Source organism: Heteronotia binoei, chromosome 4 (assembly GCF_032191835.1).
Source record: "Heteronotia binoei isolate CCM8104 ecotype False Entrance Well chromosome 4, APGP_CSIRO_Hbin_v1, whole genome shotgun sequence".
Classification (NCBI taxonomy): Eukaryota; Metazoa; Chordata; class Lepidosauria; order Squamata; family Gekkonidae; genus Heteronotia; species Heteronotia binoei.
The window spans coordinates 102,805,499-102,817,805 of NC_083226.1; the positions used below are offsets into that span (position 1 = coordinate 102,805,499).

The 12,307-nt window shown below is 44.8% G+C and overlaps 1 protein-coding gene across 5 annotated transcripts in view; it reads left to right on the top strand.

The window, feature by feature from the left end:
• Positions 1-12,307, top strand: part of MCC (MCC regulator of WNT signaling pathway) — a 354,991-nt gene that overhangs the window by 31,116 nt on the left and 311,568 nt on the right. For all 5 annotated transcript variants that reach the window (XM_060235592.1, XM_060235594.1, XM_060235593.1 and 2 more), the window contains exon 3: positions 9,347-9,558. In XM_060235592.1, the coding sequence (XP_060091575.1) occupies positions 9,347-9,558 (212 nt within the window). The remainder of the gene's footprint in view (positions 1-9,346; positions 9,559-12,307) is intronic.

The window sequence follows — 12,307 nt, forward strand, 5'->3', positions numbered from 1 at the left end:
GAGGCTCTCCCCTCATCCCAGGCAAGAATGACAGACCTGCTGGTGGTCTACCCATGATGCCTGAATCCCCCCACAATGTGTGGGATGCCTCCGGCCCCCACACGCACCCATCCCATGGCCCCACCTTGCATGTCTACTTGCATGTAACATGCATGTCTGCTTGCCAGTACAGATCAAAGACAGCACTACCTTTTGGCGCACCCAGCCGGGAACAGGATTTAGTTAGATCTTTAGAAGTGTGCCTATAGCCCAGTTGTGGGAGCCATTGTGGCTTCTTGCATCCAGAGGTGAGGTTGCTGCCATGAGGGCTGTGTGCACTTGGGACCCTCTGGCCACTGGTTGTGCCCAGGAGGTAGCCCAGCTCTAGCAACCGTTCTGTTCTTCACATCATTTAGGATTCACTGAAAAGGGCATACTTCTGGATGGGAAAGGGTGTAGCCATCATGTGGAATCCACCAATTCATAGGTCGGTGATGCTTTCTGGCTGTTGCTTGGTTTTGGCCAGGGACAGTGTTGCCACATGGTTAGGCAAGCAGCCTAGTCCATGGCTGTCACAGTGGCTCCCTCCCCAGGCAGCTGCCTTGTGTGAGTCCTGACGCACTTAAGTGCCTGGTGTGTAGCATCCATGTTTGTCTGCTGGCCTGTTGCTCCACCGCCGTGGGTGTCAGGTTTGGAGGGAGAGATGCTTTGTCCAGTGCAGTTTGCTATTGCTGTGGCAAGCTCAGGGGAAGTGTGGGAGTAGGGGACTGGGAGCCTTCCTTACCAGTTCATGTGCAACTGCCCCTTGGGATCCTGATGGAGGGGCTGCTGTACTTTATGGGTAAAATCTGGGAGAGGTCAGCCACAAAGTGTGGACTTTGCTCTCCCTATGGTGTATTCCCCCCAGGTGCTCAGCCAGTGGTACTAGGTGCTATGTCTATGTTGTGCCTGGATTGCGTGTGCACTCACTGTAAGCTTGCATGGCAGAGAGCTGCCAGCATTCTGTGCTGTGTGTCCTACCTCTGGAATTCTAGGGCAATTTCCTGGAGCCATTTGTGAGGGGCCTGTGAGTCCTCAATAGGAGCAACTTCCTGTAACCATTGTGGGGGGACGGGCTGTTAAGCCTGAGTAGGAGAGTGGCAGCGTGTGCTAATTGAATGTACACTTAGATGGTATCCTGAGCTGCTGAGTTGGGTATTGTCGCCGCTGTGTGGGAGGTGTAAATTTATTTATTGATTAAGAGTTTTCTCAACTGCCCTGCCCCAAAGGATTGAGCTCAGGGCAGTGCACAACACAGTAATTTAAAACACCAGTTAATAAAGATTAAAACCAGTAAAATACAGCAGTTTAACTAGAGATGGCCCTGAAATCCTAATAGAGCTGCTGCCTCAAGAGAAAGGGCAGGAAGATGGGAGCGTGAAGATGGAACCATTGCTGTCCTCAACTGAATGTCTGGTGGAACATCTCTGCCTTGCATACCCTATGGAACTGTAGCAAGTCCCATAGGGCACAGATGTTATTTGACAGAGCATTCCACCCAGGACATAGAACATCCTGGCTCTGGTTGAGGACAGCTGGATGTCTCTCAGGCCGGGGACCACCAATAAATTCAGATCTACAGAGTGCAGTTTGACATTACCATGGCTATTCAACAGACTATGACACCATTTTTGCAGGTGCACCTTTGTATGTGTTTTGGGGGGGCGGGATTCCTATGCTCAAAAACACTTTGGAAGCTGCCTGTCTCCATGCCTCTTGGAATGCCAGCTTTTACACTGCCGGTGGGGTTTGTGCGGTTGCTCTGCCAACATGTGGCATTCCTACACTGATGGGATTCAGTGGTGCATAACTGCTGGTGCCCTGCACCAGTATAAACTGCCCTTACGCCAGCATAACTCTGAGTTACACTGGTGTAGGGGTCAGTCAGGTCCCTATTCCAATTTGTCCTCCCCCCTTTGGATTGCTCTGTTATTGTATCATAAGTTTTCAAAGACTACAGTTTTCTGAATCTAAATCTGTTAGTCTTTAAGGTGATACAAGAGTCTTTGGTGACTGACAGTGCAATCCTAAGGAGAATTACTCCATTCTAAGCCCAATGAAACGAATAGACTTAGACTGGCGTAACTCTTTTTAGGATTGCACTGTTAGCCTCTGGAATTTGTGTACTATTACAATATACTCCTGACGACTCTCTCCATCTGGAAGCTGACCTTTTTGTAAATCACACATTAAGAAACTAAGGTATTCATAATAAATCAGATCACTGACTTTTGAAATATGAAGGTAGCTTGTCTCAAATTGTGATCAGGGAAAAAATGGTTTAGAGCAGGGGGTCCTCAAACTTTTTAAATAGGGGGCCAGTTCACTGTCCCTCAGACTGTTGGAGGGCCAGACTGCCGTTACTGTACAAGGCCGCGGGCCGTCAGTTCTCCGTCTTCTGCATCTCTCTCCCTTCCCCACACCACACACCCTGGCCTGGGAACTCACCTCACCTCGGTATCACCTCACACTCTGTCTCCGCCGCCTCAGCCCAGTGCCGGAAGTGTGTGTTGCTAACGCGAGTTTAGGTCGAACGTCACTTCCAGTCTGATTTTGCCATAACCCGGCGGGCCGCATAAATGTCCTCAGTGGGCCGCATCTGGCCTGCGGGCCGTAGTTTGAGGACCCCTGGTTTAGAGGCTTCCCACAAAGTATGGCAGTTCTGAAAATCAGTTACTTGCAAAGAAATGAAAAGTTTCTAACTAGAATAAAGGTGGTAAGAGTTACAGACTTAAGTTATACCCGTCTCATCTTACTTTGTAATGGCTGTCTTTTCAAGGAAGATGCTAGAATTCTTGTTTGTATATGATATTCTATGACTTGCAAGACAAAAAGTGAATGAAGTGATTCTATAAAATCATCCTCCTAAGAGGAACCACCCCCCCCCCCTCTGGCCATTGCACTTTAACTGAATACCATGTGAGGAAGAAAGTGCTTCTTTTCTTATAAAAAGGCAAATTTCTTTAGAACATAAGAGAAGCCATGTTGGATCAGGCCAATGGCCTATCCAGTCCAACACTCTGTATCACACAGTGGCCAATATATGCTCAACAATTTCAATGAATGCCCACAAGTTCTTGTATTGTGAGAAAGGGAGGAAAGTACTTCTTTCTCAACTTTCTCCATCACATGCATAACCTTGTAAATCTCTATCATGTCACCCCTCAGTCGATGTTTCTCCAAGCTAAAGAGCCCCCAAGCATTTTAACCTTTCTTTATAGGGAAAGTGTTCCAAACCTTTAATCATTCCAGTTGCCCTTTTGTGGACTTTTTCCAATGCTATAATATCCTTTTTGAGGTGCAGTGACCAGAATTGTACATAGTATTCCAAATGAGACCGCACCATCGATTTATACAGGGGCATTATGATACTGGCTGATTTGTTTTCAATTCTCTTCCTAGTAATTCCCAGCATGGCATTGACCTTTTTTTATTGCAATTGCACACTGCCTTGACATTTTCAGTGAGTTATCTACCAAAACCCCAAGATCTCTCTCTCGGTCAGTCTCTTCCAGTTCACACCCCATCAACTTGTATTTGTAGCTGGGATTCTTGGCCCCAATGTGCATTACTTTGCACTTGGCCACATTGAACCTCATCTGCCACGTTGACGCCCACTCACCCAGCCTCAACAGATCCCTTTGGAGTGCCTCACAATCCTCTCTGGTTCTCACCACCCTGAACAATTTAGTGTCATCTGCAAACTTGGCCACTTCACTGCTTATTCCCAACTCCAGATCATTAATGAACAAATTAAAGAGCATGGGACCCAGTACTGAGCCCTGCGGCACCCCACTGCATACCGTCTTCCACAGCGAAGACTGCCCATTTATACTTATTCTCTGTTTCCTATTAATTAGCCAGATTCTGATCCACAAGAGGACCTGTCGTTTCACTCCATGACTCTCGAGCTTACTAAGGAGCCTTTGATGAGGAACTTTATCAAAAGCTTTCTGGAAGTCAACATCTATTGGGTCCCCTTTGTCCACATGCTTGTTCACCCCCTCAAAGAACTGTAACAGGTTAGTGAGGCAAGATCTTCCCTTACAGAACCCATACTGAGTCTTCCTCAATAACTTGTTTTCATCAACGTGCCTACTCATTCTGTCCTTGGTAATGGTTTCTATCAACTTTCCCGGTATTGAAGTCAGACTGACTGGCCTGTAATTTCCCGATCTCCTCTGGAACCCTTTTTAAAGATGGGGGTGATATTTGCTACCTTCCAGTCCTCAGGAACAGAGGCAGATTTCAATGAAAGATTACATATTTTTGTCAGGAGATCCACATGTTCAACTTTGAGTTCTTTCAGAACTCTTGGATGTATTCTATCCCGACCTGGTGACTTATTAGTTTTTAATTCGTCAATCAGTTGTAGGGCCTTCTCTTTTGTCACCTCAATCTGACTCAGGTCTTTCAACACCCCTTCCAAAATTAGTGGTTCTGGAGTGGGCAAACACTTCTCGTCTTCCACAGTGAAGACTGAGGCAAAAAATGCATTCAGCTTCTCAGCCATTTCCCTATCCTCCTTCAGTAATCCTTTTATCCCTTGGTCATCCAAGGGCCCCACTGCCTCCCTGGCTGGTTTCCTGCTTCTAATATATTTGAAGAAATTTTTATTGTTGGTCTTTATGTTTTTTTGCAATATGCTCCTCATAGTCCCTTTTTGCCTGCCTGATCACAGTCTTGCATTTGATTTGCCACAGCCTGTGTTACCTTTTATTAATCTCGCTTGGACTAGCTTTCCACTGCTTAAAGGAGTCCTTCTTATCTTTTACAGCTTCCATTACTTTGTTTGTTAACCATTCAGGCCTTCTCATATACCTGTTTGTGCCTTTCCTAACTTGTGGTATATATTTTATCTGAGCTTCTAGGATTGTAGTTTTAAATAGTCTCCAAGCTTCCCCAAGGGTTTTGACTGTATTTACCTTTCCTTTCTGTTTCCTCTTCACATGCCTCCTCATCTTAGAGAATTTACCGCTTTTAAAGTTAAACGTGGTTGTGCTGGTCTTTTGGGGCAACTCCTTATTTATGCAAATGGTGAAATCAATAATGTTATGGTCACTGCTCCCAAGCGGTGCGATCAGTTTTACATCTCTCACCAAGTCTTGGGCATTACTTAGGACCAAATCCAGGATCGCCCTACCCCTGGTAAGTTCTGTGACCATCTGCTCCACAGCACAGTCACTGAGAGCATCTAGAAACTCAGTCTCTTTCTCTTGACCTGAACACATATTGACCCAATCAATCTGTGGGTAGTTAAAATCACCTATTACAACACAGTTTTTACGTTTAGCCACTTTCTTTAATCCTTCCATCATATTATAATCATTCTCTATCTTTTGATTTGGTGGGCGATAACAAACTCCCATAGTTAAATTTCCTTTTCGGCCCTCTATTTCGACCCAAAGCATTTCTAGAAGGGAATCTGATTCTTTGACCTCAGTCTTACTGGACTGTATACTTTCTCTGACATAGAGCCACCCCACCTCCAACCCTTCCCTCCCTATCCTTCCGATATGTCTTATATCCAGGAATCACCGTGTCCCATTGATTCTCCTCATTCCACTAAGCTTCTGAAATTCCCACAATATCTATTTTCCCCAAGCACTAAACATTCCAACTCACTAATTTTACTTCGAACACTTCTAGCATTTGTATACAAATATCTATAATTTCCCAGGCAGGTTAGGCTCGCAACCTTCCTCCTGCTGCCTCGAGACTTTGGCAGGCAGCCCATACTGTTTGTCACCATCTCAGTGGACAACTCTGATCCATTATCCGGTAGAAAAGTAACAGCTAACCCTTCATCTCTTTGAGACAAGTCCTCTCGAACCAGAGACATTTAATCTCCTGTCGGCTTTCCCCCAATATTTAGTTTAAAAACTGCTCTGCCACCTTTTTGATTTTAAGTGCCAGCAGCTTGGTTCCATCTTGGGACAAGTAGAGACGGTCTCTTTTGTACAGCTCCCGATTGTTCCAGAAAGCATCCTAGTGCCTAACAAACTTATACCCTTCCTCCCTATACCATCATCTCATGCACATATTGGGACTTCTAATTTGTGCCTGTCTCTCCAGCCTGCAAGTGGAACAGGTAGCACTTCTGAGAAAGTTACCTTGGAGGTCCTGGCCTTAAGTCTCCTGCCTAGCAGCCTAAATTTTTCCTCCAGGACCTCACGACTGCATTTCCCCACATCATTGGTGCCAACATGCACCACGACCACTGGCTCCTCCCCAGCACTGTCTATCAGCCGATCTACAACACATTTAATGTCCGCTATCTTTGCACCAGGCAGGCAAGTCACCATCCGGTCATTATGCGGTTTTGCCACCCAGCTGTCTACTTGTCTAAGGATCAAATCACCAACTACCAAGACCCCCTCCCCCTCTCCCTGCCCAGGGATGGTTCCTTGGCGCAAAAGGATACCAGCTCACCAACTGAAGAAGAGGTCCCTACTGAGGGCTCATTCCCCTTATCCTCAGCCTGGTGCCCTGTTCCCTCTCAACCCTCATGCTCTCTGGCAGCAACGGGGCTGCCACGTTCAGAGTGGGGCTCATCTAATACGTCCTCAAGAGTCTTCTCCGAGTGCCTAACTGACTGTATAGCCACCTTCAAGAAGGGTTTAGATAAAAAATATGGAGCACAGGTCCATCAGTGGCTATTAGCCACAGTGTATGTGTGTATATAAAATTTTTTGCCACTGTGTGACACAGTGTTGGACTTGATGGGCCGTTGGCCTGATCCAACATGGCTTCTCTTATGTTCTTACTGTCTCTGCTTCTCCAGGTCAGTCACATCGGCCTCAAGGGTACGAACTCGTTCCCTGAGGACCAGGAGCTCCTTGCATCGAGAACACACCCAAGACTTTTGTCCTGTGGGCAGATAGTCGTACATGTGACACTCAGTGCAAAACACTGGAAAGCCCCCACCCCCCTTCTGGCATTCTACCTTCATGATAGCTTTTTTCAAAAATATACAGTCCCCTTTTAAATCCTGTTTGTTTATGTGGCTCTCCTTCTGGAGGGTCTACTTAACTTATTGGGAACACAAGGAAATTAGGGATCTGGGTTCCTGGCCCTTACAGAGCTCCCATGCTAAGAGCCACAGGCCAAGAGCCCTTTAGCTCTCACGCCTCTGGCAAGGCGCAGCTTAATAATGCAAAGAGAGTGGGGAACACAGCCACTCCTAATCAATCGGCAACTATCACCTTCAGCCCACTCAAACCAAACAAACAGCAGTTCCCCAGCAACCACAAACTCAGAATTTTCAGCAATCAGTCACACAAACTCAGAAATTCTCAGCAACTTCCCCAGCTGCTTAGAAAGCCAAACCTCGCCCTTGGAGCATTTCTTTTCTGCTCTCTCTCTGAAATGTGCCAAATTTACATACCAAATTTAGTATGTAAAAACACGTTAAATGGCATAAATAATACAGAAAGACAAATATGAATACTGACATTCTCCTTTGGAAGGACTAGAAGACCTGGATGTGTGGCAAATTCTCTTCCCTCTATTTTTGGTGGCAGAAAGTCCAGCTTTATTGTTCCAGAGAGGAGGAGTTCCCCCATCTCTCCATTCTTACTGCCTATAGAGAGGGCAGCATTTGGAGAGAGCTTTCTAAGTGGTTTCATTTTCAGAGCTGTCTTCGAAGTTACAGCATTTGTCCTTAGCTTCAGCAATCTCCTCAGCTTCCCTCAGGAGAGCTCAGAGGATTTGCAGTTTTGCTACTCTTCTTGGAAACAGTAGGGGAGCTGAGCAACTGAGCTGTCAGTGGGGTCTTCCTGGGCTGTGGGAGGCATTATATGCTTAGCAGAGCTCCCAGGGACTGATATCTGGGACACGGAACTCTTCCCAAATAATTCTCCTCTTCCTCTGAGAGTGAGCGGGTAAGGGATAAGATGGCAGTGAGTGCCAGAGAGGGATGCACACTTTCCCCGCACCAGAAAGTGACCATGTCTTTCAAGCCTGCACTAGGGTTGAAGTGGCATCAGAATTGAAGCAGGAATTTTCTGACCCTCCCCCTAGGGATGCCAGGGGGCTTCCACAGTGTTTTGAGTGTTTTATGGAAGGAGTTGTAGATGGGCAGGATCCATCCAAGGTCCTCAGCTAGTTTGCAAGAAAGGAAGCATTGATTGTTACATGTTACTCACAAGCAGGCCGTTGCATGTTACATGTGAGCAGATCATTACACATTACTTGTGAGTAGACCATTATCCAAATTTGGCTAATTCTCTTGTTCTCCCGACTAGTAACCTTGACCTGTCTGAAAATGAGGAAGATCAGTTCGCTGATGAGGGTAACCTTCCCTTTCCAAGCCCAAGAAGCCCTTTGCCACCAAGGTCTTCCTTCATCTCAGCTGCTGGTCTAAAGTTCCTGAAACTTTCTACTTCTGTGGTGGATCTTCCATCTCAGGAGGAAGGAGTTCCCAACAGAGAGTGTCTAGGAGGTTATGGCCAGCTCCAATAGCAGAATTTATCTTGATTTTGTAAGTTTTGTGTAAGAAGAACTAGCCTTTGTTCACTGTTCTTTATCTCACTCTGTAAGAGGGAAGAGCTAGGTGCATGAGCATCAATTAAACTGGATGTCTCATTGAAACCTTTATGGGCAGAGTCAAAGAAGATACTAGATCTCATTGGGCTGAAAGATCCAGTGCTATTGGTGCGCCACTGGACTGAGTCCTGTCACTTCCAAGCAAGACTTTATGCATAAATGAAATGTGTGGAGAATTAAGGCATGTGTAACTGATTATATAATTCTTTATTATAATGCATTTTTAGTTCATTTACAAAATTTATACACCCACAATGGTCACCAAGGAAAGGAAAGGCCCCCTGTATAAGCACCAGTCGTTTCCGACTCTGGGGTGACATTGCTCTCACAACGTTTTCACGGCAGACTTTTTACGGGGTGGTTTGCCATTGCCTTCCCCATTTACACTTTCCCCCCAGCAAGCTGGGTACTCATTTTACTGACCTTGGAAGGATGGAAGGCTGAGTCAACCTGGAGCCAGCTACCTGAAAACCCAGCTTCCGCCGGGGATCGAACTCAGGTCATGATCAGAGCTTCGGGGCTTTCCTAAGGGTCACCAGGGCAGTTAACAAATTAAAACAAACATCATAAAATAACATTTTAAATCCTACAGAAATTATTAAAGAATTTAAAAAAGCTAAAATAAAATAAAAAACACCAACACAACAATAAAACATTGGGTAGGAAGGAAAGAACACTGAAATATTGCCAAACAAAATGAAAGTTCTTATCTGCTGATGGAATATGACAACAGAAGTGCTTTTTGTTCATTGTAATTTGTTCATTTTTTAAAAATATCCAGGTGCTCTATCAGGTGCTAGAGAGAGTTGGGAGTATGATTCTGGAGCCAGAGACCTTCAGAGTCCTGACTTGCCAAGTCGTTCAACTCTCCAGAAGCTCTTAGAATATGGAGGCAACACCATGAATCAACAAGTTGTGCTGCAGAAACTGCTTACCCAGGCTTCCAACCTCAGCAATACGGTTGGAGGAAGTTATTTAGAACTTGCTAATACCGTAAGTACACTTTTTATTCATGTTTTTTCAGCTCAAATATGTTAATGTTTTTATTCTTATCCCTTAGGAGATCAGCAGTCTGCTGTTGTTTTTGTGAGCATAATTAATTTTTATTTCAGCATCAATCAGTACCAAGCTGTCACTTTGCTATTGAGAACTGATATTCAGAAAAGACTTAGATCCATAAGGCATTTAGTTGTGCTTTGTAACTTATTCAGATCTATCTTGTGCAGTGCATAAAAATGTAAAAAGTGTTTTAAGTCAGTGCAAAAAACCTGTTTTACTCATGTCAGAATCATGCATGGAAAAATCCATTACATTATTTACCTTAAGACTGACCTGGAAACTCCAACTGGTTCAGAATATGGCAGTGCAGGCCCTGACTGGAATATCATGGACTGCACATATTCAACCTGTGCTGCATTAGCTGCACTGACTTCTAGTGGTCAAGTTCAGGGTTCTGGCATTGACCTTAAAGTTCTTGAGTGGTCAGGCACCCACTTATCTTTGGGACTGGTATGTTCCCTGAAGAGCACTACGTTCTGCATAGAACAGAACGTAGTGATTCTGCTGATTCTCAGCCCAGAAGATGCCTGGCTGTCCCCAACCAGAACCATGGCCTTTTCTGCCCTTGCTCCCCTTTGGTGGAACTCTCTGCTGAATAACATCCATGTCCTGCAGGAACTAATGCAGTTCTGCAGAACTTGCAAGGCAATGATGTTCCCCCAGACTTTTGATTGAGGACCACAATGGGTACCATTTTACTGGCACTCCTTCTCTACTCCCCCCCCCCATTTTCCTGCTTCTTCTTTACCACCCATGATGCATGATATAGTTGGATTATTGAGCCATCTGAGATTGTTGTATTTATTTGTTAAATTGTTCTATTATTTATGAATGTTTTTTTTCTGTTTGTTGTCCACTGCCCTGAGCCCTGTGTATTCAGGGACAAGTAGTTTATAAATTCAAATTATAAATAAATTACTATTTCATGCTTCTTTTTTAAAATTCTGTTTATTCTGTTTGGAAAGTCATGAGTTGTTAGCAAAATGTTCTAACTTTAAGGAGAAAAATATAATGAATTCTTAACTGTATAAGTTTATTTGTTTTTGTTTTTTTAACTGAGGTGGGGGCTCAACTGCAAAGCATGTAGAACTTTTGGATTCTTGCTCCTTAGTTTGGGTAGATTGTGAAGGTGAAGACGTGTGTTCCTTGGCAGACACATGGTAATGAATGAAAAACAGCAAATAAAATTATCAACAGAAGGAATCTGAATAAAATTCAGTTTGAAAAGAGTATGCTGTAAATCTCACTAATGAAGCTCAATGCATCCTCCAGGGCTAAACAGAGACCTTGTAAGCCAAAATGCCCTCAAAACGAGGTTGGGGAATTGTCAGGTGGGCACCTGGCTTAATCAGAATTTTTTATCTATGTATACAGGATCCACGTCCAGAAATTAAGGCTTAAATTTACCAAGGACTCTAATTAAGTAAAAGTAATTAAAATTTATTCCAGAAAAATATAGGCTTACATACAAGAAATAATTAACAATACACACATATAGTCCTAAGAAAAATAGAGAGATAGATAGAGACAACACATGGGTAGACAAACAGGATGATAATTACCGATCATAGTCTTCAAGGAAGGCTCCAAAGGCAACGAAAGAGGACAGGGGGAATAGGACCCTCAACTGATCAGGAATCGGGGGTGGGTCTAGACAGCGGAACTGGGATACTGCTAGATGCACACATGAGTGGAGCTGGGTCAGAGGTTAAATAGACTACCTTAGACCCTCGGGGGATGGGAGGTATAGGGGCGGAAAAAGGGGAGGCTCTGCAGAGACCATAAGGGCTGGACTTCTGCAGTAGCCAATAGCAAGTTAATTGGTGGCACCTAATTGGGTACCCATAACTGACCAATGAACAAGCTTGAGCCCTGGTTACCTGATTGGACTTCCAGGTAACAATGGACCAGGTGGGAAAGCTCCAGGATGACCATTGGGGAGAAGAATGGGGGAAATCACTGGGTGGAGGGGTACTTAAGACTATTAAACTTATCTAAAAAGATGACAATAGATGGCCAAATTACTACCTAGGTAACACCCGGTTTATACAAAGAACTTGACTCTGGTTGAAGATGGTGTTCCTCTTCTTCAGTGTTCTTCTTGGCACCAGTCTTTGTCCTTAGTTGCGTTAGACAAAGGTTAGGCGATCCGGCAGGGTCCACGCCTAGATAAGCTTGATGGCCTCATGGCTGGGTGACATCTGTTGAGTACGTGAGCCTCCCGCTTTGCTGAAATGGAGTCTTGGCACTGCTGGAAGATAGCTGGTGTTAGCCTCCCAAAGTGGATTCTGTGGTCCAGCCTGAAAACCGCATGGCCTGGATAGCTCCTAGTGGCGCACCTTCTGCTCCAACGATAGAGATGGTGTTCGCACGAAGTGGCTGGAAACCATCCGTTCTTCTTGCTAGCACTCCTCCAGAAACATGGAGTGCTGCTTTATCATTGTGGCTGTTAGTACTCATAATTCCTTTCCAGTCTGGCAACCAAACCCACGTTCTCCTAGCAGATGTGTATGAGTTCAGTCTCCAGGCACCCTGGCAACCAGGCAGGTGACTACGATGTTCTGAATATTAGGGGTATTTTCTTACAACCTAGGTTTCCTTTCTTACTTATTTATTTTATTTATATCCCACCCTCCCCACCAAAGGCAGACTCAGGGTGGCTCACAGGTTAGGGTAAAAAATG